This window comes from Alligator mississippiensis, chromosome 1, assembly GCF_030867095.1.
Source record: "Alligator mississippiensis isolate rAllMis1 chromosome 1, rAllMis1, whole genome shotgun sequence".
NCBI lineage: Eukaryota > Metazoa > Chordata > Crocodylia > Alligatoridae > Alligator > Alligator mississippiensis.
The window spans coordinates 267014126-267040993 of NC_081824.1; the positions used below are offsets into that span (position 1 = coordinate 267014126).

General features: G+C 40.4%; 1 protein-coding gene across 1 annotated transcript in view; it reads right to left on the reverse strand.

The window, feature by feature from the left end:
- The window catches only part of POU2F1 (POU class 2 homeobox 1), a 157122-nt gene that overhangs the window by 36985 nt on the left and 93269 nt on the right, over positions 1–26868 (reverse strand). The window contains exons 3-7 of the mRNA XM_059720598.1: positions 21549–21649; positions 18016–18069; positions 16261–16380; positions 14387–14566; positions 8667–8793 (exon numbers count right to left, since the gene is read on the reverse strand). Coding sequence (XP_059576581.1) covers positions 8667–8793; positions 14387–14566; positions 16261–16380; positions 18016–18069; positions 21549–21649 — 582 coding nt within the window. The remainder of the gene's footprint in view (positions 1–8666; positions 8794–14386; positions 14567–16260; positions 16381–18015; positions 18070–21548; positions 21650–26868) is intronic.

Sequence of the window (26868 nt, forward strand, 5' to 3'; positions counted from 1 at the left end):
TAAGCTTGTCCAGAACTTGCACCAATCAATGGATGCCTAGCTATTGCACCAACATCATTCACAAGGCTTAGTGTGAAGAACTTGGACATGCTCAGAAACAACCTGGATGCACTGATACAGAAGGACCTGTCAGCGGGACCTCACTGGGACTCTTACCTTTTAACTGAAGTAACAAGCACTTTCCTTCTTCTGTGAGATACTGTCTTACTTCTAATTAGAGATGCAACAGTTAGGGCACCTTTGATTCAAGCAAACACATTGGTAGCAGAGCATTTTGACTCTGAAATATACCTCTTTGTTAATTTTGGAAAGGCTTCAGGATTCAGAGTTTCTGTTTATCTAGAAGTTTTGCTTTCCATGACTAGTTCGTTTATTTGGGGAGTGGGGGTTGGGATGTGATTACTTGCTTGTATGCTACTGTTTGTTTGCAGTGGGTTTTCATCTGAAGTATGTGTCCAGAGCCTCAAGTTACATAACGAAACTCAAATAAATAAAATAACTTTTATGAAACACAGGGATTCTTTTATGAAAGGTAGTTGTACACAAAATACTGGTATTCCTACTAATGCTACATTCTGGCAAGTGAATGACATTGAAGGGATTAAATGCACTTGTGGATGGTTTGTCTTTTGCATCCACATGAGTTTTCAGTCAGCTAACTTGAGCATGCAGTTTATTTAATCTTTTAGGTGGCACTGTATATATATAATGCTCTTTTTATATAACTGCTGTCATTTTTGGCATTTCAAACTTTTCTGTGGTTTGGATAGCATATAAGTAGAAACAGCAGGGAACCCCCAAGAGAACAGCGAATGAAAATTTGCAGACACATCATTAGTAGTCTTTGGGTTTTCACTTAAAATTAAACACTGTACCACTGCCATAAAGCATTTCTATTCGCTCCTGCCTCAGGTGTTAACAGCACAATAGTATTATTACTACTATAATTGTAATAGAAACCACATCATGTTTGTGAGGCTCAAAAAGAATGACTGTGCTTGGGAAGGTAAGAGTATAAGCAAGAGAAAAAAGTGATCCATGTATATCTCATTTTAAAAGAAAAAGTTAAAACAAATTCATGTATTAACTCAGAAAATTTCCTGGAACACTTAATGATTGGTATGAATTAATGGCCCAAGGCAAAAACTCTCCTTGCCAGCTAACAATCCCCAAGGAATGATCTAGGACTCAGTTGTTACCCTCTAAAATTAGCAGAAGAAAAATAAAAAACATTTTAGTACAGTTTTTCATTGCATAATTTAAAAAGAAAAAAAATCAACCTAGAAGTGCAATACATAATTCATATCTCTAAGTGATCTCCCAACAGAGGAATATTTTCCACTGGAAAAAGAAGGAACTCCTTTCCTCTACAAAAGCTGCTCATCTTCTAGTGGTCATATCATAGAGGTCAGGAGTGCAGGACAGAACTGTCAGACTGACTCACAGAATGATTAATTGGAAAATGCCTCAGGTGGAAATAATGGGTGCTCCATCACTGTGTATGTGGTAACACTGTCATTTGAGAATCTTGGGTGAGCTCAGACGATGCGAGAAATATGTAGCTGCCTCTGGTATAAGTGGGTCCTAATCTATTGAGGTCTTTCAAGATGGGGGCCAAGGCCTTAAATCTCACTTGGAATCTTCCTAGGAATCAACATCTGAAAGCAGAGCACTGATCTAATGTGTTCCCATAAAACTGTTTCACTGGCAATTCCTCACAGTTGAGAATGCTTGCCTTCCATGACTGCCTTATCTGTGGGTCCTAAAATGGCTAACAAAGCCAATCTGGGATAGACAGGTTCAAATACAACTTAGGCACACGTTTCCTTATGGAGTGGGTGGCCCTGGATTCTTTATTTGGCCCACAACACGCTGTTTCTGCTGTTTCATCTTTTGTTGTCATTGTGAGGTTTTGAAGTACTGAGATCCTTGCAGCAGACTCTTCCTCCATTTGGGGCAGTCATGGTCAAGTCTCCCAAGAGTTGAGTCAATATTGGATTTTTTCAAGTTGGCTTTCAGAATGTCCTTGAAGCACTTGCTCCATCTTCCTCTTGAGTGTACACCTTGACTGAGTTGGGACTATAAAACTTGCTCCGAGTCTGGTGTTGGATAATCATCACCTTGATGCTTGTGGTGTTTGCTTGTGAGAGGATGCTAACGTTGGCACGTCTCTCTTCTCACTGGATTCAAAGATTCTTCCACAGGCCACATTGATGATACTTCTCCAATTACTTAAGGTCTCTCTCTACACGTTGTCCATGTCTTGGCTCTACACAGTAAGGTAGGGATCATGATGTCAACACCACTGCACCTTTTGCAGTTCCCAGGAGCCTTTCCAGACCAAGTGTGGGTAGAACATGTTACAACAAGCTAGCCTGAAGCTGACAAAACTGCACTCTGATGGGGAACTAATCCCAATGATCCATGCAAAGGTGCAGATTCGTTCTACCTTTTGTTGTTACATTTTGGATGCTAAGAGGATTTCAACAGGAGCTTGGCATTAAGTATCTCCTAAGCATCAACCCACCATTTGAGGATGGATATAAATGAGAGGCTCACCATTTAAGCCACTTCTTCCAAGTATTTCCTTTTTCCATTTAACACCTCTTCCACCTTACTTGTAATGAGCTTGAACTAGCTCACTTTTATTCAGGTTCCCACTTCATTCAGAAACCGAGTCAATAAACATACTGCATTAAAAGAACCTCTTGAAGAGGAAGAGCTGGGTACCATATCCGCATATTGATGGCTCTAAAGTCTATAGTGTATTCACTGCCAGCAGGCTCACATAACTTGAACCCCATGGAACTCTGCAGATACATGCATTCAGAGAAGAGTAGCAGCTACTCTTCATAACCTTGATGTATCTGAGAAAAAAAGAAAAAGGAGAGACTGACATGCTTTCATTTACTCCTACAATGCTTTGTTGGTGGGGTAGCAGCACTACTCGACTGACGGTACTCAAGATCAGTAGATAAAGTAGTATCAGTATTGGTGTTTAGCCTCCATCCACGGTCCTAAAGAATTTTTTTTAATTACACAGGGGCAGCCTTTGTGCTTTCTCTAGGTCTATATAACAACTGGAAAGGATCCAGAACACTGATTGAGGATGATACTGGAGTTGGCCTGCCATCATCTTCTCAATTACTTTATACAAGAGAGATTAGACACTGGGGAATAAATGAAGGGGATCTTTGGAAATAAATAATGATTACTTGAGACAGAAGGATTAAGGTTTACCACTAGCGTGCTCTCTCCATTTGCTAATGGCGTGCAGGTATATCAGCCACGCTCTACCAACACAACAAGCATGTTCTGTCCAAAAGCAAATGGTCTGTCTTATGTGATGATGCATATTTCCCACATCTTAAAGACCTGTTTGTGGGGTTAGTTCAAATCCTATCACATGAAAATACAATGCAATTTTCTGCTTTTGTTCAGACGATTACTGTAAACCCGGTGAGACTTTAATACAAATCAATGCTTTCTGAAGAGAATGCATTTCATCATGATGGGCAATATTTTTCAAGATAATTTTAATAATAGTGAAAGGCAACATGTATTGATAGTTTTAGAGACTAACACCTATTATACATAGAACAGAAACCGAATGTTCAAAGACAGTGCAAAATTCCATCACATTGCCCTACCAACATACTTTAAGTAATGATAAACAATTATACAGACAAATAACTTCCGTTCAATGCGTACCAATGGAAATATTTTTCTGTCGGTTTATGAGTGTCAGGTGAAATCTACATTTATCAGTTTATTGATAAAAATCGAATCCTGCCAAGCCTACATGTAAGCCACTGAATAACCAAAAAGATAAGCACAGAATTGCATTAAGTAAGATGGTTACTTTAAAAACACATGGTGAAAATATTATACAGAAAACTTCTCATATGCTGTGATTTTATGTTGCAGAAAACTCGCAGAATACAAAGCCTACAACTTCACAGATGGACTTCCAAAAGATTTCAGAAAATCCAAGTCTTGGAAAGATCAGGTCCTGAGATTCGACCTTAACAGATAAAGCTAAGAACCCACATTTTCTAAGGGTAATGCTTCTGCTGATATCCCCATATTCCCTGTATTTTTATCCAGCAAAATTATTTTTCACTTTCCATCCTGTGACACATTTTTATAGTGTAAACAACATGAAATGGCTGTCCTGTTCATCTTCACAGGCAGTTACACGATAGTCATATATTGGTAGAGTTTATAAAGCGCTTTCCCCCCCACCTCAAGACTAGAATAGTGTTTTATATAACTCTAAAATTATTCTGTGGTTATTAAAAGCCTATATAAATATACACACACAAATATATATCAACACATCAAACTGCATCAAGGTTTCCCTAAAGAAATCAGATGGCATCTGCAAATAATCCTCAGAATTCAGTGTCAAGATTTTCCAATAGTTCCTGTTAGATCAAGAAAATCTATGCATATCAAATTATTTCCAAGGTGTATGTCACTGCAATATCTAAGTACCACTCCAGGTGATGAAGGGTTATCCACTGGAGTTGCTTTTAGTTTGCTTTTAAGAATGCTGTGAATCAGCTGTAGGTTAGCTACTTTAGAGTAACTTTAATTTTGTATTAGGAAATTTACTGATAAAGCAATAAGATTAGAACCCAGAAAATCCAACCTAGCAAAAGGCATGCATATTACTTCACCACTGACTGCTCATGGAAGAAAATTAGACCTGTTCAAGCATTTCAGTTTGTAATTTTGTCACTTTCTAATGGCTGAAGGTCTGAATAAAGAATATAAATCCTCCTGCATTCCTAAAGCCATTTGGTTGTCCAGGTAGCAAGTGAACAGTCAAAATGCAACAATTCTACACATAGTGTCAGATTTAAGTTGTTGTTAACTGCAGATGAGTAGTTTATACAAAGGAACATATTTTCAGAATATAGCCATGCAAAAGATATTCTCAAATTCTTTTCTAGTACAAATTCCACTTCAGATGCTTAAATATATAGTTTTGCCATTTACCCATTTTCTTCTTTTCCATCTTTCAAACAATTCACAGATTTTCACATTTTTAAAACTGACTAGTTTTCTTCAATACCTTCTTTATTTGTAAACCATCTTAGCCTCATAACAGTAATTAAACTATCTCCTATGAGAGACAGGTTGTAGATTACAGGTCTACATAAATAGTAACGGTCTTCAAAACTTCTTACCAGGGGGCTTCTGGGGGTTTTTTCTCTTAAAATAAGTGGATTGTCTGGAATCCTGAGGCTTCCCTGAACAAGATTCTGGAAGTTTTGAGGTGCAACAGTTTGGGAAATTTATCTTTGTGAACCAGAAGAATTCCAAGAGAGTTCATGAAACTGCTGCATTACTACATGCTTCAGTGACTATTGAATCAACCATATGCTACCAGGGTAGGTATAACAAATTTCCCAGACCAGGAACAAATGGATGATGTTAACTTCTCTAGTTCCCCATTCAAATGGGAGAAACTTAAGAGTAATGGAAGGGCTGCAGACTAGGGGAAAATGAGGACCAGGATACAGGCATTATGTTTGTACTGGGAAAATAAGCAGTCTCAGTTTGAAACTATATTAGTGTTCATTCAAGTTCTCTTGAGGGAAACATGACCCCTCTGGGAGAAAGATCTTTTAGGTTAACACCTGGAAGATCTCCCCTGTGAGAGATTTTCTCTTGCACCAATGAACACCTGTATGCTGCTCCATTTCCCTCCTGGTTTGGTCCGGTTAAGAAGTGGAGCAGCAGGGCAGTGCTCCCCCACACCTCTTCCCCAGACTAAAGACCTCCTGGTCTGAGGAATGGACTGGGGGCGAGGAGGGGTTTGCCCTGCTATTCCCTCCACACCACTCCTTGTGACCAGGGCAGACCAGAGGAGGCTGCTGCTCTCCTGTCCCCCAGACTAGGAGCCTCTGATCTGGGGAAAGTGTGCAGGAGTCTTTCCCTGCCATTCTACTCCTTCCAGGGACTGGAAGAGAAGAGCAACTGCTGCTCCTGCAACTGGGGTCACCCTAGTCAACTGAAGGGGAAGGGGTGGATGCAGGTTCCTGAAAAGATTTCTAGTGGTGGAAATTTCTCAGAAATGTCCAAATAAATGCATGTTTATGGCCTAAATCTACCCAGAAAATTCAGGAGGAAGTGGAACACCAGAACACCCGCAAAAAAAGGGATAAAGAAACAAGGTAAAAAGACCTGCCTTTTGAAAAAACAAAGACTCTGAGTGATGTTCTCAGTAAAAGGAATCTACTGACTTGGATCTGAGCAGCAGAGGACAGCTCACTGCTGAACTTAGAAAAGACTCTAAGAGAAGACTTATCTAAGGGAATGGGAGTCCAAGAGAGGACCTGGGATCCCTCAAAGGATGGATCAAATCCTGAAGAGCTTTAAAAGTTGGAACAGCACTGGAAAAAGTTTTTACAGGAAATTATTTCTTATTTTGCCTAGAATGTGCATCTTCTGTGATTATTCTAGGACAGTGGTTCTCAACCTTTTCAGATTTGAGGCATACCTCCAAAACATTTCCAAATCTAGCAGCACCCCGTAAAAAAAAAATACAAATACGTTATGAATATTATAATATAAAAGTTATATAATTAATTAATATGTTATGAATTGCTCCATTTATAAATTACATTATATTATATTCACCCCCTGCCACAGCTGCTGTGGCCAGGTAGAACTGCGCCATGCACTACCTGCAGAGCCAGATCAGGAAGTGGTTGTGGCAGGAATGTGTGCTCTTGCTGCAATCCTTCCCAGTCCAACCCTGTACAGTGTCTCCTGGAAACAGAGATGCACAAGGCACATGGAACTGTCCTGCATGCCTCTTCAGATGGTGCTTTGGAGCTGAACTGAGAAGCAGCTGCAATGGAAACAGTATGCCTGCCTGCATCACATTATGCAGGCAGGTATATCATTCAAGCTGCAACTCTTCATGGTTCAGCTCGGACATGGCTCCTGAAAACAGAGGTATATGAGGCAGTTTTACCCTGCGACTGAGATGGATGCCGCTGCCACCAGGCAGAACTACCCTGCACACCTCTGTTTCCAGGAGACACGTCAGAAGTGAAATGAAGAGTTGTAGTATAGCAGAAACAGTGTGCCTGTCTCCATAATGTAATGTGGCACCCCAGTTGAGAGCCACTGGTTAGAACTAAAATGTGATCAGTTTAAGAATTCCCCTGAGAGGCAAGGCTTTTTGTGATATCTTTTACTGGAACAACTGTATAGTTGGAAGAGCTGCTGGACAAGCTATTGGACCTCAAGTGGCTTTCTTCAGGTCACAAGGGTTTAGGTTATAGCCGTGTTGGTCTAAGGACATAGGCAGACAAGGTTCCTTGGGTGAATTTGGTATCTTTTATTAGACCAACCCAAATAGTCGGAGAAAAGTTATTAGGCAAGCTTTCGGGTTCAAAAACCCTTCGTCAGGTTAAGGAAGATTCAGCAGTTGGTGTAAGAGCACACACCAACTGCTGAAACTTCCTTAGCCTGATGAAGGGTTTTTGAACCCGAAAGCTTGCTTAATAACTTTTCTCCGACTATTTGGGTTGGTTTAATAAAAGATATCAAATTCACCCAAGGAACCTTGTCTGCCTTCTTCAGGTCAGGAATTCCTCTGCAAATTTACTGTGTTACTTGCTTCAGTTATATTACTGAAGAGGTGAAATATTAACTGAAGTATGCCCCAAGGATGGAGTTTTTCAAGAAGGAGAGAGAGAGAGTTGAGCATATAAGGTTCAGCATGGTTTCTGTAGCCTAGAACAGTAGGCCTGTGGGCCCCACTCCCATAAGCAGAACAGATAAAGTCTGTGCCTCAGATGACACAGCCAGAGATTACTGCTGAAGCCTGCTGAAACCCAATGGAGTTTGGATGCACACGGATACTATATGTATCCAAAACATCCTGGAGGGCATCTATGAACAGGTCTACACAACCAGGACAGTAGAATTACGTAATTTAATTTCTGTACTATGTCTTCCTGTAAGTGCCCCTATTGGCAGGGCTTGCCTGTTCTGGCTTTGGGCCTATCCATTCTCAGATTTACCTTCCATCTTGCATCAATTAAACACATCTGGTTTATCTGCAACATCATTCCCCTTTCTGGATATGGTTTATTAACCTAAAAGCTTCCTCAAACTTTCCAGCTCCCTTCCTCTGCTCAATTCATTCTTTCAGTTTATAATGAATTTCAGCACTCAGCTAGACACAAAAGTCTCCCGAATCATTTATCTGACCTTCTTCATGAACTTTTGCCTATTTTATGGACTCTCCAGGACTTCTAGCTGGAAAGTCTATGGGGTCACATGATCTGCAGGGCCCTCTCCTATGTTTTGGGTTTATAAGCTCCAGAGTTGTCAGTTGTCTTTTTCCATCAGATTCTCTCCCTGCTCTCTCTGACTGAGCTCAGACTACCTTTACGTTTGGATGGCTTGGTTTCTAGCAAATAGTCTTATTCTTCTAGAGAAGCCTCTCTTGCACAGTTGAGGTTGAACATCAAAGCCCTTAAAATGATCAGCCTCACTCCTCCCCTCCCTTCCATTTTCACTAAACAGTTATCAAGCAATACTGGGAAGAAATACAACCCCCCCCCCCTCCCCCCCATGCTACTTTTATCGACCCCAGTTTCATATATATTTATTTCTCTCAGGAAGGTCTCACTCACCCTGCTGCCCCTGCGGTGTTTGTGAGATGATGAACTGTGCTGGCTGCAAGTTGGTTGTTGGATGCACCAACACAAACTGTTGCAGGTTGAGATTCTGCTGTTGGAGCTGCTGCAGGTGCTGCAAATCCTTAATGAAAAAACAGCTGTGTGTTAGTCACTTACATCAGTCACCATTCCTAAAATATCTTAGATACATTAGAACCTTTCTAACTGATTATTTTTAGCTGTGGAAGATAAGAGGTGACCTAGCCCCAACCATTCTCACTACTACTTAACTTAAATGCCCCAAGTAAGGGATTTCTACCATCTCCCCTACTGTAAAAAAAAACAATGCAGTATTTAGGTTGTCATAACATGATCATCTGCTTTCAGGAAAATCTGGAAGATCTATAAACATTTCCTCCATTTCTGCGCTAATTTCTCTTCCAAAATGAATGAAAGACATGTGTGGTGTCACTTGCTCTGGTTTTGCTAGAAATTTGGTCCCTTTCTCATGCAATGCACTAAGTTAATATACTCAGTAGTGGGAATAAGAAACTGGTCTTATTTCTTGGGCCCAGTAACATGACATAGATCAGGGTTACACACAGTTATACTGCATGGCAGGGGTCAATATTACAGATAGGAAGAGAAGTTCTATTTCCATTTCAGAGGGTCAGCAGGACTTCATTTTAAGGATCTAATGGAGTGGATGGAGGGGTTGCAAGAGGTGCAGGGTGACAGCAGGAGCCTGAGAGTCTCCACGGGGGAAGACAGGCAACTTATGGGAAAGAGAATGTAAGAGGTCAAAAGCTGAACAGACTTAATTCTTAAGAGAAGGTGGTGAGAAAGGTACTTCAAAAATGGAGCTGGGGAGAGAATCTCCAGAGGAATACAAAGCAGTAGCTTACCTGGGGTATGGGGAGGGCAACTGGGACACCAGCACTGTGCATAGCCTTTAAGGCTACTAAAACAGCTGGTAGCTGGCTACCTCCACCTGCAGTGTAGCAGTCAGCACTGCTGTGCATGCCAAAATTGCCCAGGATGCAGAGCTGCCCAGTTACACCTCTGTAACATGAGTGAGGGGACAGTGCAGAGAAAACAGAATGGACAGGCATCAAGTGACTAAAGGAAGACCTAAGGGGACAAGGAAATCTCAAGGAAGTGGAGAGAACTTGATTTCCAAGGAAAGAAAGAACAGGAAGAGAAAAAGGCAGACAATATTAGATCTTGGAGAGGAGAAATGATAGAAAAAGGAACAGCTTTATTTCTTGTCTTATGGAAGAGAAGACGGAGGGGGGATTTGATAGCAGCTTTTAACTACCTGAAGGGTGGCTGCAAAGAGGATGGAGTTAGACTGTTATGCAAAACTCTTATTCAAGTTTTGACACTGCCCTACAACCTTCACCAAAAAAACCCAAACCTGCTATAGTTTGGGAACATAGTTTAATTCTCTGGACATAGTTTAATACATCATATTTTGGTAATTACAAAATTCAACCACCCCCCAGTGTATTCTCTGTGTACGTCTATTCGATGAACACACTGGGGGGTTAAATGCATCTACAGTATCTACAGCTTCTGACCTCTGTTAGACTAACTCAGGTCTTGGATAAGGCTCATTGGGTCATCTAGCTCCTTTCCCTGCCAGCGCAAACATGCTTCTAATATGGTCTAGTTCTCGTCGAGTCTAGGTTTAAGAGCCAATCATCTAATAAAACTTTACTGCCAAGAAAGATCTCATGAGATTCACCCTAAGTTTTCCCTTCCTAAATTAAACTGCCTTCAGATCTAGCATGCTAGCTTTAGGCCCCATTCTATCTTCCTATGCCTTCTAACCTTGGCATTTACACACTTACAATAAATTTAAGGATGAGACAGAGAAATTATTTGAGAGAATATGTTACAGATAATTTAAGATTACATGATGATGCAAAGGGGAAGAATGAAAGTTTCACTTTCAGTGGTAATACTTACATTTATTCTTTTTGAATGCAAAATTGTGCAACATTCAAAATTGTAATTACATAATGAAATCCCCCAAACTGAAAAAAAAAATAGCTACTATACCAATATTTGAATTGGCATAAAACCTGGGAAAACAAACAAATCATGCCACAGGCCAATGTAGCAATTTCAGAAGTTGTACTGGTGTGTGTACTGTGTGGCATTGTTTTTTCCTCTTCTCTCACTTGTCACATACACATGGTATTAATTTTTTATTTACCATAATGCTCGACAAGTTTCACATCGTATGCCAGGGCATTAAAAAAAAAAAAAAAAAAAAAAAGCTATCATCTAGTTCAGGAAGTAAACTTGCAAACAACTAAAAGGTGAGGAGGGGGTGAAAAATAGTCTTGTGCTTAATTATTTTGGCTGAGAAAAGACCATAAAAGCATGACAAGAGTGTATCATTCTATTTATCTGTCTTGGCAAGCATCATCTTGGCTGAGCCTTACGTGAACAGGGAACCTCATTCTAAACACAGTGCTAGTAATGCTGAGTGGGACTGATGCCCAAGGAGCTGGTCACCCATTTGAAACTCTAGTCTTCCACTCGTGTCAGACTCATGTAAATTCCATCAGTTCACCTGTATTCATAACTCAAATCTTTCTATTCAGTTATATATATCTTTATCAGTCTCTCACTAAAGACCATATATGCACAGTTGCTGATGGTTTGTTTTGTTGTTGTTGTTGTTGGGGGGGGGAAGTTTGGTTTATTTATTTATTTATTCAAGTATCTAGGCTTTCTCCATGGTGAAGACCAGATTATGCCATCGCAAGCACTACAGAAGTCAGTGCTGTAAAAAGACTTATTAGGTAATCTAGTCTAACCCACTTAACAAAGGAAGACTGTCTGGAAATATATTTTAGCTTTTTGTCGGGATAATTTAAAAAGATCAAAGTGATTCAATTTCTACCACTTCCCTTAGAACATCCTGTAACTTAGTAGACTCTGCCATACTTTTTTCTTGACATCAGACATGAACTACTTAGTTCTATGCCATTAATCCTAGCTATAAACTGGATACAAAACTAAATAGTATCGCTATCCCTTTGATGTTTACATCATGCAAAGGCTACTGATGGATCCCAACAGCAGGTGAAGAAAAGGTTAGGCAACCTAGTAATTGTACCAATGTTGAGGCCTCTGTTAGTGGCAATTCTGTAGCAGCACTAGCAATCTTACCAACATCTCCACAGTAGATTCCTTGTGCTAACTGCAGAGCACATTACAGAAATTGTGCTTGTGCAATTAGTTAATTAAAATAAATACGGTAATCCCCCTGCTGCAGAGACCTGCCAGTTAATCAATTATTCAAGAATCATCAATTAAAACAAACAGTCAGCTATCTGTGTAATCAGCTATGTGTTCACAATAGCAAGCAAATAAGCAAACCTGAGTGCTGTTTACAGATCAGTGTAAAGATAGATTGGAGAATATGGTCTCATCTATCTACAATAGTAGAGAGTAACCAAGTTTTCCAAATTATGCTTAACACAAGGCTGTACTTTAACAATTTAGGGATATTGACTTTGTGGTAAAATGATTTTTAAAAAATACAGAATATAGCCAGTCTATAAATTACACATTGCAAAACCTATCTTAAGAGAATGTTAAGGTTGCAAAGTCAAACACTAAAAGTTACAAAATGCCAAAACCAAAGTTGCCTATGCAACCTTTATTCAGTTTCCGCACGCATTTATATTATGATAGACCTCACTTACATGATCAGACTTTTTCCACAGGACCCACCTAGTGTTATTCAGTGCATACAATAACAGTGCTCTCTTAATGAGCAGCTATTTTATATTTTGTTTTCACTTCACTGTTTACTGTATGAGCACTATAGCCAATAACTTTCTCCAGCACACAGCCCTGAGTCATCCCCACAGCAAAGGTATCCTTACATGTGAAACAGTATGCAATCATATAACTGAAGACTATCATCATGGACAAAGGGGCCAAATTAAGGTTGCACAGGCAACTTCTGTATTGTGATTTTAATGTGAGAGAGAGAGAGAGAGAGAGAGAGAGAGAGAGATAGAGAGAGAGAGAGTGTGTGTGTGTGTGTGTGTGTGTGTGTGCGTGCATTCTTAAGTTAAAAAAAAGACCTCCCCCTGTGCAAATTCCATCATGTATCATCATGTTGACACCCACATGGGGCAGCAGAGGGCCAGAATCTTCCTGCTCACATTACAGATCTGTCACTTCAGCTAAAGGGATGCCCTACAACGCGTTCACAGCCTTTTGCCCATGTGGGTCAGAACCTGCAATCCAGCTGTGGCTACAGGTTGGAGTCTCCACCCCCTGGAAGGGCCAGCACCAGCACTTACCCTCGCTGCAGATCCTGACCCTCTCTTGTCTACACTTCCCTCAAGGTGGAGTAGCAAGCTCCTCAGCAGAGGGATACATTGTGGAGGAGATGGGTGGCATGGTGCAACTCCATGCCACCCATCCCCTCTGCTGGATCCAGCCTGTGTGCCATAGGTTGCCAACTGCTGCTTTATAAAGACAGGTTCCAGACTGGGCTTTGACACTACCAAAGAGCTTCAGATTTTGTTGATAGCAGAGGGACATGGCAAAACTCAGAAGTCTTGTATTTCATCCTTGGCTCTGGAGGGCAGTTTGTTATAGAGAGCACAGATACCTCCATCAATTCTCCCCAGGCATGACACCTTCTGTACAGTCCCTTTCAACCTGTTCCTCTCCCCTGCCTCATCCTCCATTTCTAGTTTTTCCATCTTAGTTCTGCCCTGCACATTTAGTCAGTCTTGTCTCCACGTCCCAGACTTTCCATTCCAGGCCTAAGTAACTGAAAACAGAGTCTTAAACAGAAGGGTAAGAAGTCTTGATAGGTGATGGTACTAATGCCCTCTAAAATACAAAGGCACAGCATACTCTGCAATAGTCTTATCATGATCGTAATCTTATTACATTCTGAGAACCATAATTTCCAGGGGACCTAGCCTCCACACTGAGGATAAGGCCAGAAATATGAACCTTGTGGACCACATGTGGTTCTCCATGTCTAGAGAATTAAGGAATCTCCTCCATGCTACACATGCCAAAAGCATAGAGACAGTCCAGGTCCTCCACATTACTAATTCAACCCTAACAGATTCAAGAAAAACAGCTGTTCTGGTGAGCATAGTCTTTCTTTGGTAAATAATATTTCAGAACTAAAGATGCACATCCACAGCACCCGACTGCAGATCTGGATGGATTCAAGCATCACAACATTTTGGCAGGAAGCTGGTTCTCTAGACACACAGGGCACTGGGCCTGTAGTCTCCTGCAGCAGTGGCAGTGGAAAAGGATGAAAAGGTAGTCCTTTCACTCCCATAAGTCACAACAATAAGCATCCATAAGGGCATCACCCTCTTTTGGCACCCTCTTTAAGAATAGAAACCTAAGGAAACATCTCTTCTAAATGACAGAAAAACAATGATAAGAGAAATATATAAAATGTTGTAGCACATACAACAGCTACATGGAACTGAAGGACTGAGGGAAGAACTTTTTTTAATACCCTTGAACTTCATCAAAAAGAGGTGAGCATTCCAATGGACACTGCTCCAAAGATTTGGGAGGCTGGCAATACAGATGCCTTAATCCCACAAAAAAAATATGAGTGGTAGCTGAATGTTTCCAAAGAACAAGCAGATTTCTGGTCAGGCTCTATGGGATCAGGCCTTCATGTTGAACCCTCAACCTTCTCAAGCCCCAGTGCTCACCTGTGTAATCTGTAATGGCTGAGATAGAGGGATCTGTGTCATCGGCGTCGCAGCAGAGGCCGAGATGGTGGCGCCTGCAGCACTGTGCTGCTGACTGGCTGAATGTTGCACTGCAGCCGCCAGCAACTGTGCCTGCGCCTGTTGTAGTAATAACTGCTGCTGGGCTGGCGTCAAGGTGAGCTGGAAACAATTAGAACAAATAACCATTAATAGTGAGAAAAGCTGTTCCAGTTACAAACTACCAGCTACTTATCCACTAATGACTTTGGCCAACTCTACATAAGGACAGCTGCCTACTCAGCGTATTATAGGCTTCACCTAACAGCACGTGTGACATGGCAGAAGCATCTGAACTTGGATTGGGACCTGAAGAACCATGCAAGTTTCTCCACAGCTCTACTTGAAGATTCATGCAAAAAGTAATTAACTAGCAAGCCAAAAGGGGAAAAAAAATAAGCACTGACAGGATTTGAAAGGAAATTTACACCCAACAGAACAGCAAGTGATTAGCCAGATGAATGAAAAGCAGGAATGCTGGCCATGGCTACTGAACGAACTGATAACACCCCAGCTGCCACACATTAGCATGAATCCCTGCCATATTCCATCATTTCCATTATGCCCTAAGATATAAGCAAAGAACATGAGCTCCATTTGTTTCTCTCCAAGTCTCCCCATCTGCTTTTAAAAAAAAAAGAATAGAGTTGGCAAGTTTACATCCCTTCCCTTTTCCAAACATACATTATCTCTATGAAACAGGTGGTGACAGTCTCTCCTTTACATGTAAATGAATCAAGATGTCCACATTTACTGCAATCCCCAGCTACACAGATCTGGAATCCTGAATGTCTCACTATTGCAGACATTCATTAGGCAAAACAAAAACAGCTTGTTCTCTTTCACCATATATGTTTTTGTTGTTATTAAAAAGAAACATTTAAAATGGCAAAAATAAAAATTATACTAAATTAACACAATTTTTTAAATTTGGATGCCAATTTGCACAAGTAGTCTTTGTATCTTTCATTACAATTAGCAGTGAAACCCTCAGAGCATCTCAAATATGCAGGTAACGGCACCCAACACTTTAAAATCAAAGATCTAATGCAATGACAGAATAACCCCTTAATCCCTCATTCATGCCTTCAACCGCAGACCTGATGAAATGGAAATAAACTCTCTAAGAAAGCCATTCCACTCCCAATTTTGGATTAAATCCATTTATGACCTTATTGGGATTGTAATAATTTAGCAAGCTCCATAGCCCTTTAATAACCATCACCTTCCATTTTCTTTGTCCCTCCAAACATTCCCATAATAAAGAAATAGAAACCTCAAAACTGATAGGTTAAGGCTGGAGGGGATTGATGCAGATGTTCAGAGACTCTACTTTTTACTGGGACTTTTGCAAAACAACTGAAAAGTAGGGGATCTAAAATTGTAATCATTCCTATCACTTTCTGCTTATCAGGTATACTCCTTTTTTGACCAAGGGTTTCAGTCTCAGGCTCATATCTGATGATGCAATTAAGTCAAAATACTAAATTTTTGATATCCACTTCTACAAAACTACCTAATGTCAGGGTTTTGATTTCATTGCAGAATCAAGAACTATATTATTCTGATACAAATAATCTGCAGGAAACCCACAAAAATATTACTTACAGAGCTGGCTTTTGGGAACAAAACATTTTCTGGTTCCCCCTGCCACCCAAGTTTTCCCCAGGTCAAAGTCCCTGTTTTGATAAAGTGACAGTAACCCCAGATAGTCACTCTACTGCTGTTTGGTTTGGTGTGCAATTCTAATTGGATGGTGAACAACAGCAGTGTTGCTGGACAGGAGGCTTACTACAATTCCCTCGGGTAAATCTTACCCCGGTGATCTGTCCTCCGGCCAGCATGAGCTGGGTCTGGGGTATGGCCGCCTGCACTGAAGGCTGCTGGGAAGGCTGGCTTGGCTGCTGGGAGTCCCCAGATTCTTCATTAGATTTAGACTAGGAAAAAAATATATATAACTCTTTATAGTGTAAAACAGATGTTAATGTGTACACTGCGATCTCTATTCTGTGCATTGCATATCTTTCATCTGCATTCAAAAAAGCCCTTGGGTTTATTTTAAGAGTGGGTTAAGCAATGGCTCTGTGTGCCCACCATGTCAGCTATCATTGCTGTAACATGTCTGTAGCTACTGCAGTTTAGGGCTCAAACAAAACAAAAAGACACCCAGTCTTTTGTACCTCAACATGGAATATTTTCAAATCTCATTTTATTTGCTGCAGCACCACTGAAGCTAAGGTTACCTTTTACTATAAAGAGGAAAAAAATTGCCTACCACAAAGCACTTAAAATTATTCACAGTCTAAAATCCCAAACAATGGAACAAGGGAGGGGAGGGAGTATGTTTTCTTTTTATATAACTGCATCCAGTACCTCAAGTCCTCTGGACAGCCAGCATTGTGAGGACTGCTTTGAGATGCCCTCATATTTAATTATGTCCAGCAAAAATCCCAATGCATATACTGTGTTTAAATAATGGAAATACAGCATTTATGTAGCGAAGCATGATTTTACTTAAAAGTTTTTATTTATTTTTAAACAGAGAAGAAAATACTGCAGACATGAGGGAGGAAATGCAGGAGAGTGCATGAAAAGGAAAGAGAGGGTTTTATGGTAATTAAAACTGGTTATGCAGAGCATTAAAATTCTGCATAGATTTGCATATTTTCCACCACCTGTTTTGGGGACTGCAGAGCAGGCTAATTAACATAAAGGCTCTGATTAATTCTGCCAGTCATTGAGAGATAATTACAGCGCAGGACTGTAAACATTCGGAGCTAGAGATACAGCCTGTTTGCCAACATCTCTCTTAGGGATGGAAGTTTACCATGGCAACCAAGGCAATTTTCTGCCTCCTTTCTCTTAGAAAGGAAGGTCAGTATATCTCTCCTTTTTTCCAAATTGTTATCATGTCTAACTGGGCCTACATTCTGCTAGGTTTCATAAAATGCACTGTCCAAGTTCTTTAGTACCTAGTAATACTGAAACCAGTTTTCAGTAAAGCTAATCTCACTACCCCCTTAATACTGTATTGAAAGGAAGTGTCACATTATTTAAATACTCTGAAGAGTCTCAAAAAAAGTTTGAATACAGTACTTTGCTATACCATATAGATCAATGAACAGCAAGTAGCCCAGCCTATTTTTAAATTACTGAGCATAATTGATTTGATTCTGTCAGATATGCAAGGGATCCACACCAGCCTCATTAGCAATCAGTGCTACATTTATAATCCTATGTTCAGCTTCCACAAATAAAAAGACATCTTGTAAAGTAATCCACATTTAAAAAGCAGGCCAGAAATGGAAGAACATGTCAGATTAGAGAGTTCTGTACTGAACATGAGACCTGTAACAATCGTCCACTAATTCAATACAATTATTAGCACCAGTATATTACACAACTCCCATTGCTGACTACCACCTATCTCCGCTCTGGAGCTACCACCACTCTTCACCTTTATGGACCCAGCCAGGTAATTGGAATACGAGAGATCATGGCCTGAAAGCTACTTTTGATGGAAAAGACACTTGTTTGGGCAGAAGATGGAAGGAGGAGGAAGCTGTCCTTACCTGTACATTTAAGGACTGAGCAGCAGCCTGTAAACTTGTTCCAGCGAGCTGGACCTACAACACAGTGCAAAGAATGGAGGTGAAGTAAAGTAATGGTTATATAAAGATCTGAAAGATAAAACACCAATCCCCTCGAGCATTCTGCAGTAACTTGATGCAGGGGTAGTGCTCAGAATGATTAGAGACAAGTCCATATGGACCTTGCACAGTGTTATCTGTCCACCTCTCACTGAAGACATCCTGTTGGTCTAGGACAGTGATCCTCAACCAGGGTGATGTGGGATACTGGGGTGCCATGAGATCCTTTCTAGGGAGTCATGCAAATATCTCACTCATAATTCACAGATTTTAAATAGAAGTCCATAGTGCCAAAAGCACTCTGACCTTTTGTGGTCTTTGAGTTCTTTGGAACAGAAGATTTGTGGAATCATTTTCCCATAGTCAAAAAATTAGTGAAAGCTATAAGCTAGCATTTTCTGTGGGTTGCCTTGAGTCTACGAAGAGCGAGAATCACCGATCTAGGGTATGTGGGTGTTAACCTGAAATAGATCAGAAGTGGAACACTTTTGGGTGGGTGGGACCTCTATCATTATTTCCATGAGCCAGTTTCCTAGGTTTAAAAAAACAAAAACCAAAAGAAGACAAAACAAAATTCTATTCCCCATCTTCTTAATGACAGCCCAGGTGCTACCTCAAAAACACACAGCATTCACCACCTTCCTTGTGCAATACAATGGGAACTACGCACACCGGGAAGGGCGGAAGAAAACACACCTCACAAAGCATGAATACTGTCCCCATACATCAATTCATTCAAGCACTCTCAACCATCTTCAGTCACTGCAAGAGGGAAGTGCATACAAAAGGAGACTGTACCTTTAGTTAGGCTGCACTGACTCAAGCGTACTAATAAATTCAAACTGAATTTTTTTGATTGATAACCTGATTCAAAAGGTGTTGCAAAGAAACTACTGAAACTGAAAAGCAGCATGGCAGAATTTGGGATTCTTAAGGAGCATTAGAGACAAAAATGCTACAAAACAGGAGCTTCTCTTCTGTTGTTAATAAATATATATATGCACACGCTGCAGCTAGCTTCAACAAACCTCTTCATGTTACCATCATTGGCATCATTGTTACTACAATGGCAGAATGTTATGTAATTGCCTAGGCAGACAAGGTTCCTTGGGTGAATTTGGTATCTTTTATTAGATCAACCCAAATATAAATATATATATAAAATCACTTTACTGGGAACCAGGAAATACATGAGGACAAGAAAAACAAACCGTCAAATGTGGTGTGCTGTCCTTTATGAAAAGGAATACACACCCTCACGTGGAGATGCATTACTTAAGGGAGCCCCAACATATCTATAACTAGGCTTGCTTTCCCCTTGCCCTACAGGGGTTGGAGGTTTTTTTTTCTCAAAGCCAAGCACAGGAATTGAATAACTTATTTCACCAAGTGGAAGCTCTAACTTCATAGCTGTGTTTCAAAATACTTCCTACCTTCTGGGTAAGGTTTGACAAGGTTTCTTACCACCAAGACAACATCCTCAAAAGAGCTCCTCTTTTTCACATATTGCTAAAACTGAATTGAGTTTGCCAGAATTTGTGTTATGAGATTTTTATATTAATTAATAAAGGAGAATAGTTCTCTGTCAAAATGAAAAATGGTTGTCCTAGAATACAGCTCAGGAATAATTATTAAAGGGTGACCTTACAGATATAGAAATTGCATGCAGTCAATATACACCTGAAAACACCTTTAAACCCAATACTGGGCCCTCCTTTCCTATCATACACACATTTTCTGATTAGAATATTACATTACATTGTTTCTGAATGGTGCCTCAGTTTTTACTGAGACTGATCTTGGTTTTTATCACTAAGAACTGCTATACTGGACTAGAACAACAGCTCATCTGTTGTGAGAGCCAGTCTAACAATGGCCACCAGCCCAGGAACCAGGAGGCTTAGAAACTTCTTGAAGGCAGAGATTCAAGAGGTACAGCAATGTTCATCAGATAGGAAATTAAGGTCCTAGCAACTTTTTAAATAGTTTACAGGGCAAAGGGATAAAAATATTGTACTGATCATAACTACCATCTAAGGTAAAACCACATCACAATGCATACTAGAACAAACTTGGTTGAAAATCCAAAGCCTTTCAGAGCTCTTCTAGCTGTGCGTCTACCATGAAGACAGTCATAGTGCCACAAACTTGCCTAGGAGTGTGATAAAGGTGTTCTAAAGCAGCATATTAGTACAGCATACTCAGTGTCACTCCACATTTCTATGTAAACCTCATCCACTGGAAATTTATAATTATGTGACCAAAAATGTCGAATGCTCAGTACAATAAAGTGGCACCTCTAGACTCTTAAAAGTAAGTATAAAACCCTTAGTACCTCAATTATATCACAATAACTGTGTAACCTCAGACCTTGAACACTCAGGGTCAGCCAATTAGCAACAGTATTTTTAAGTTTAAACTTGGTGCCAAGGAAGAGAAAGAAATTTAGGACATTTGTTTTCATACCTCAAGTATGATCAGACAGACACAAAGAGGTCCCCCTCCCACTTGCCTTCACCCAGGGATGCCCCATTTCCCTTCAGTGTGCATATGAAGTTCAGCTTTGATTCTCTAAGTATATCAGCAGTAGAGAGGAGGCAAGGAGAAGCGCAACTATCCTATGGCAGAACATCCCCAGGAAATAAATCTCTCTAAAACAAAAAGTCATTCTCACAATGTATAGAGATAGGTATGGTTGCCTAATGTCATCATTTCATGTTTTTAGTTGGCATGTAGGAAGTTGTATCAGGATTGGGAGCCACCAGCAGTGCAACAAAGCACAGGATGATCTGGCCCCAAGGGCCAACTCAGAAGTGCAAGAATGGCAGCCATTGCTATTCCAGGTGGCCTAGCCCTTGCCACACCTGCTGCCCAGTGCACAGACCCTGGTAGCTATGTCTCTGGAAACCATCACTGCTCTCTCTATCACTTATCCCTTCTTATCTAGATAGTAAAAAATTTCAGGGCCATCTTGAGGCAGCTGTTAAGTATAATTCTTTAAAAGGAGACCAAACCTGGCCTTGTCTTTAGGATAAAGAACAGACCATCGGGGTTTACTGTTCACATCTTACTTGAAAAAATTCCTTCATGTCGCAAGCATCTAGAGTATTTACTTCTCACATCCTCCCAAGAATATTGAAAGAACTATTACGGTCAGACAGTATTTTAATTATGTCCTGGCACCCTGTGACAGCATCTGTTTTCCAGGAGTAGCCAAAATATTGAATGTGGGGGCTACAGATCAGCACAATGAGGTGACTGCCCCCCACAATTAGAAAGGAGAAAAAAAAAAAAAAAATCACATATTGTGCTTGGGCTGAATGACTCAAACCCCCTCAGGATCCCCTTTTTATTAATTGATACAATCATGGCAATCATGAAGAAAAGAAAAGCAAGTCCATTTTCCATCTGTCTCCTCCCCAAATCTCCTCCAAGTTAGCAGGCGACAGTCTTACCTGATGAAGGTGTCCAAGGAAGGCCTGGGCCTGGGCTGTCGAGATTGCCCCTCCAACGGGCACAGGCTGCTTCTGAAAGTCCAGGCCATTTGTTTGTGTGCCTGAAGACGCAGAAAAAGATATGACAAACTATTCAGTGGGACTTTTGAAAACCAGCCTTCAGAGACCATTTGATTTACAGGTCCTTTGGTCTCCTGCTATTCTGAACTAGAATTTAGTGACATGCCCTCCAATAACAAGAGCAGCTCAAGTCTTTCCTGAAATAACAGAGGTGCCATCATTACCAGACATTGATTTACAGCATGTGCCAGCTGAACCAGAGCAGCTTCGTAGCCCCTCAACACCATATTCTATGTAATGCTGTTCCAGTCATCTTGTGCACACCACAGCACTCTTGGTGCTGACAATGGTCTGATACCAGACACACTGCATATTGCTAGGGTTCAGCTCTTACTTCAGTTTTACATGTATGCTTTGCCTAATAGCTTGCTCTTGAGTTCTTAAATTCAGACTTCGGGGAAGAACAAGGTTTACAGTAGAAAGAATACTTGCTTTCTTGCCAAGAGGATAGAGCAAGAGAGAAGGAAGTCACAGGTAAATGCAAAAACTATGTGTGAAAGAGAAGAGGGGTCATAATTCAGCTTTCTTTTAGATAACTACATTCCAGGGATTGTACAGATAGAAGAAGAGCAATTATTTTTCATCTACTTTGAAATAATCCAGGTATAATAGTTTCTCTGCAATTTCTCTTTTCCCCAGAAGGCCTGGAAAAAAATGAAAAACCCAAGAGCTAACCCCGATGCATGCCAGTGAGAGAAATGAAATGATCAGAAACTGTTCCCCACAACAGATCAAAGATTTCTCTTTTGCCAAGAACTATATAGTCTTAGAAAACATTTCTTTATGCTGAAGAAAGATGTCAGAATTAACATTACTAGCAACTGTTTTGCTGCACTTATAATGCTGTTGTTATCTTTATTGCAACTTTGCCTTTGAATTTATTAGTCACTATGGCTAGGGACAGACGTTACTCATAAACCAGATTAAGTGATCATCAGAAACTAGTTTAAACCTGTACCAGAACAGATGCTCAGTGCACATAAACCAGTTTGAAAATGGCTAAAACTGGTTTGAGATAAATATGGTTAAATGTAGTATCAGACTTAACTAATTTGGGGCAAACCGGTTTATGCAATGTCTGTCCCAGCCCCCTTTCTGGTTTAAGTTAAGCCAGACATCCCCAGCATCCCGGCATGCTCTCTGGGCTGGGTGGGGATCTCTGCTCCACAGAAGGGCTCCTCCCCTCTGTTCCCTAGCTGCAGCTCTGGCAGAGACTTGCAGGCTGCTCCCTCCCCTCCCCTCACCACCCTCCCAAGCAGGAATTCCCCCTTCCCCTCTTTGCTTTGCTGAGAGGTATCTGTGTATTAGCTAGCAGACCACATGCTGGCTCCGGTCCATGCTGTGACAGGCAGAATCAATAGGTAGCTGGTAATTTCCCTCTGTTGTTTTCCTAATGGGATGATAAATCCCAAGTTAAGGGTGATAAACACTGTTATCAATTCCTTGCTGGGCTAATCAGAGTGTCCTGCCAGGGCCTGGCTATACCCTCCCCCCCCGCCGGCTCAGTTCTGTACGAGGGAAGGGAGGGCTGCTCTAGCACCCCACGACTTCTAGCCTGAGCCAGTACAGGCATGTGCCTGCATTTCTGGAATGAAAAGGGAATGTCTATCCACCTCCAAATCAGTTCAAGCTTTGTAGGTTAGACTAACCTGCAAAGAGTGAATCAATTCAGGCTCAGGCTTTTTGAATGTCTATCCCTAGCCTATGACACGAGAAATCTCTAGGTTTGAAAATATCATTGTATTATCTGCTCTAGAAATTCTATCTAGCCAATATAAAAAGAAAAAAGCATGCTTAGATTTTGATACAAGTTCAGTTAATTAGTATACCACTTCACATTATAATGGCTGTCAGGTTTTGCCCAACTGCAGTGGGCAGGCTATACATGACTTTCCCTTCTATACTTTACCATGTAACCAGATTAAAAATTAAAGGTATTAAATCTGCATTACCTAAGGAGCAAAAGAGGTGCTGATATTATGCATGGGGACTTTGCCACCCCTTTAAAACCTAGGAAAGCAAATGTGTTTTATTTTCAGGAAAGTCAAGGAGGCATTTATTTAATTATTGGTCTATATGTTCATGTGTTTTATACTGAAGTTTTGCCTTTATTAAATTATGATTGTACACAGACCCTTTTAGTCACAAAATGAAGAGTCTAGTAAAGTTTTTCAGTACCCCCCTACAATACATCTAATGGGTTTCTTCTGTATGAAGAGATTTTAGGTTAATTTTCATTTCATTATTAATACTTTAGATAAGGTTGTGATTTAACATTTACCTTGATCTATATATCCCAGAAAGCTGAAAACAAATGGGCCTACTACTCCCAGAAGTCCTTTCCTGCATTTATCAAACAACCATAATCAACAACTTGAATATAATATGCAATCCCAGAGAAAGCAATAGCAGACATTAAAGATGTAGAACATTATTATATGAATCTGTTTTACTGCACTTCATCAAAAGGTCTAAAAAACAGCTTTAAAAAGTGGATCATTTTTTCATGGCTAGGAAAAAAATAAGTGCAGAAAGTAGTTCAAGATCACACGATAATTTGTGTTATAGAATCAAGTCTTCTGATTTGTATTATGCTCTAGCCAACAAATGTGTAATCTCTCTACTTTGCATCTCTCCTCTCATACTAAACAAAGGAGATTAATATCTAATAATACTGAAAAACTGCAGTTGCAAGAAAATTGTGCATTTTGCAATGTTGTTCTTTTCTCTAGATTCAAACACTACCAAAACAACGCTTTTTTAAAGCAACCTACTACGTAGTAACCATGAAAGACCTGCATCAGAAAAATATTTTCCAGCCAAATTGAAGCAATAAAAGGTAAAAATAATACAATTTAAAAAGCCCTGTCTATTACGTCCAGGTCTCTAGACATTGAAAAAATATTAATCCTTCTCAAACCATTTATTTCAAATCAGATTAAGTTTAAAAATATGGGCCTGATCCAAAGCAGTACCTTTTAGATTAGCTTTTGGTCATTGGCTTGAATTAACTTGGGTTGGCTATGGAAAAGGATGCAGTTAAACATTAATCATGGCAGTCAAAATGAGCAGCAACTTGTTTTTAAATGTGCACCTGCTCTCACTGCACAAACAGAATCTTTCCCTCTAAGCTCCTTTACAGACAGAAAGCTGTTGTAGGCTGGAGTCTGGCCTGCTTTTTAAATTTTTGGCATTTGTACTGTTTCATGTCCAGGGAGGACAGTTCCCAAAAAACTTGCACATTCAACTAAAAACTATGTGCAACTGACCTTTAAACCTTTTGATCTCTGTCTTACAAATCTAATAAGGTGTGCAAGTGTTTTGCTTTGTTTTCCCCAACTTTTATTTTTATCTAAGTGAACTCAAAATCTGACTTGTGTGTGCACTTTAGACAGTATACTTTCTTGACTATAACTCAGGGAGGTGCCTCTCCCTCCAGCCTAGATGATGGGACACGATTTCCATGTTTCAATGCTTATGACAGCAAGGAGCAATCACCTGGTCTAAAAGCAACCCAGCTGCACTCCCATAAAAAAGCATATGGGCCTGTAGCCATCTTTGGGCATGGTGGCAAGAAGCCTCCACTCATGTAGTGTGGTTCAACTGTCTCAGTTTGCTGCACTAAAGCTGGCAGTCCTGTAAGGCCAGAACTCCATAGAAAAGTAGAAAGCGAGTAAGAGGGAACACTCCTGACAAATAGCTACTGTAATTAAACATTTTTTCTTTTTACTTCAAGGTATGCTCAATGTAGTGCCCCTTCTGCAAATCTAGTTAGCATTATACCCCCAGGAAAATGAGATGAGGCTTTCTAATTGACTCCTTCACAAGGAAAGCAGAAAACCCAGATGCCTTGAAAGACCACTGCTATGTACATGCTGCTGCAAGCTGCTACAGATCTTTAGGATGGAAATATTATGGAGCCATGGCATTACAGCTGCCTTGAGCCAAAGTAGAGTGAACCCAGCAGTTATTCCTAATGCCCACAGAAGGGGAGGTTTCTCATGGGAATTTCAAAAAGTTCACGAAGCAGTCAGGGAGGTGGGGCTGTGGTTGGCAGGCATTTTGATTGGCAAAGGACCACAGGCAGCATGAAGGGACCAAAGAGATCCATTCCTGATCTCTATATAAACTAAACATAGAAACCTGTGCTGTGTAAAGAGAAAGCAGAGATATGGCTCAGACAAACAACTATCATGCTTCTCCCACCCAGGTCCACAGGTATGGGTGAGGGAACCTCTTCGTGACTCCATACTAGCCTGGTTTTCAGATGCTAACGTGCCAGTGAACTAGGGATTGGGGCAAAGGTATACAATTCAAAGTGACTACCTAGCCCTTCCTACCATGCTCTTCCCTATATTCTCTTCCAATTTAAGCGGGTGGCCTATATTTTGAAGTAAAGTTTTAATAATCCGCTATGAATTCAAACTGCTTTCAACTTTCTGGATGATTACCTCCTGCACTACTACCCCTGAATGTAGACCATGCACAAATGCAGAGAGAAGTTGTACGGGTTAGTAGTTAAGTCACTTGACTGGACTTAAGACATCCAGATTCAGTTACCAGCTCTGCCACAGAAGTTATTTACTTTCCCTTGTACCTCAGCTGCACACCTGTGAATGGATTCATACACTTTATTTCTCCCATTGTCCGTCTCGTCTATTTAATGTCTAATTACCTGTTCCAGGCCATTACTGTTCTCTTCTTATGTACAAGTGCATCACCTAATATAATGGAGCATTAATATAGCTTTTTTGTGGTTATTTAAAAGAAACCCTAACCACTATCATCCATGTAACAATTTGAGAAAGAGAGATCCAATACTATGCCATCCACCCATATTTTTCACATTTAACTGCCACATATGGACATATGGGTCAGACTCCACCCCATTATGATGAGCTTAACATTCATTTTACTGAATCCAGTACAAATATAGAGGGCAGACTTAAATATTCCATTCACAAAATCTTGGATATACCATGTTGCAGAGAAGGGAATTAAGTTTGCAGAATTTACTAGGTTTCATGTTTATGTGATAATTAAAAGAAAAAAAGGGATAGGATTATATAATCAAACTCATATTTACAATGATGATGGGCAGGTATCATAGAATCACAGAAAATGAGGGCTGGAAGGGACCTCAGGAGGCCATCTAGTCCAACCCTGTGCTCAAAGCAGAACCATCCTCAACTAGATTGAG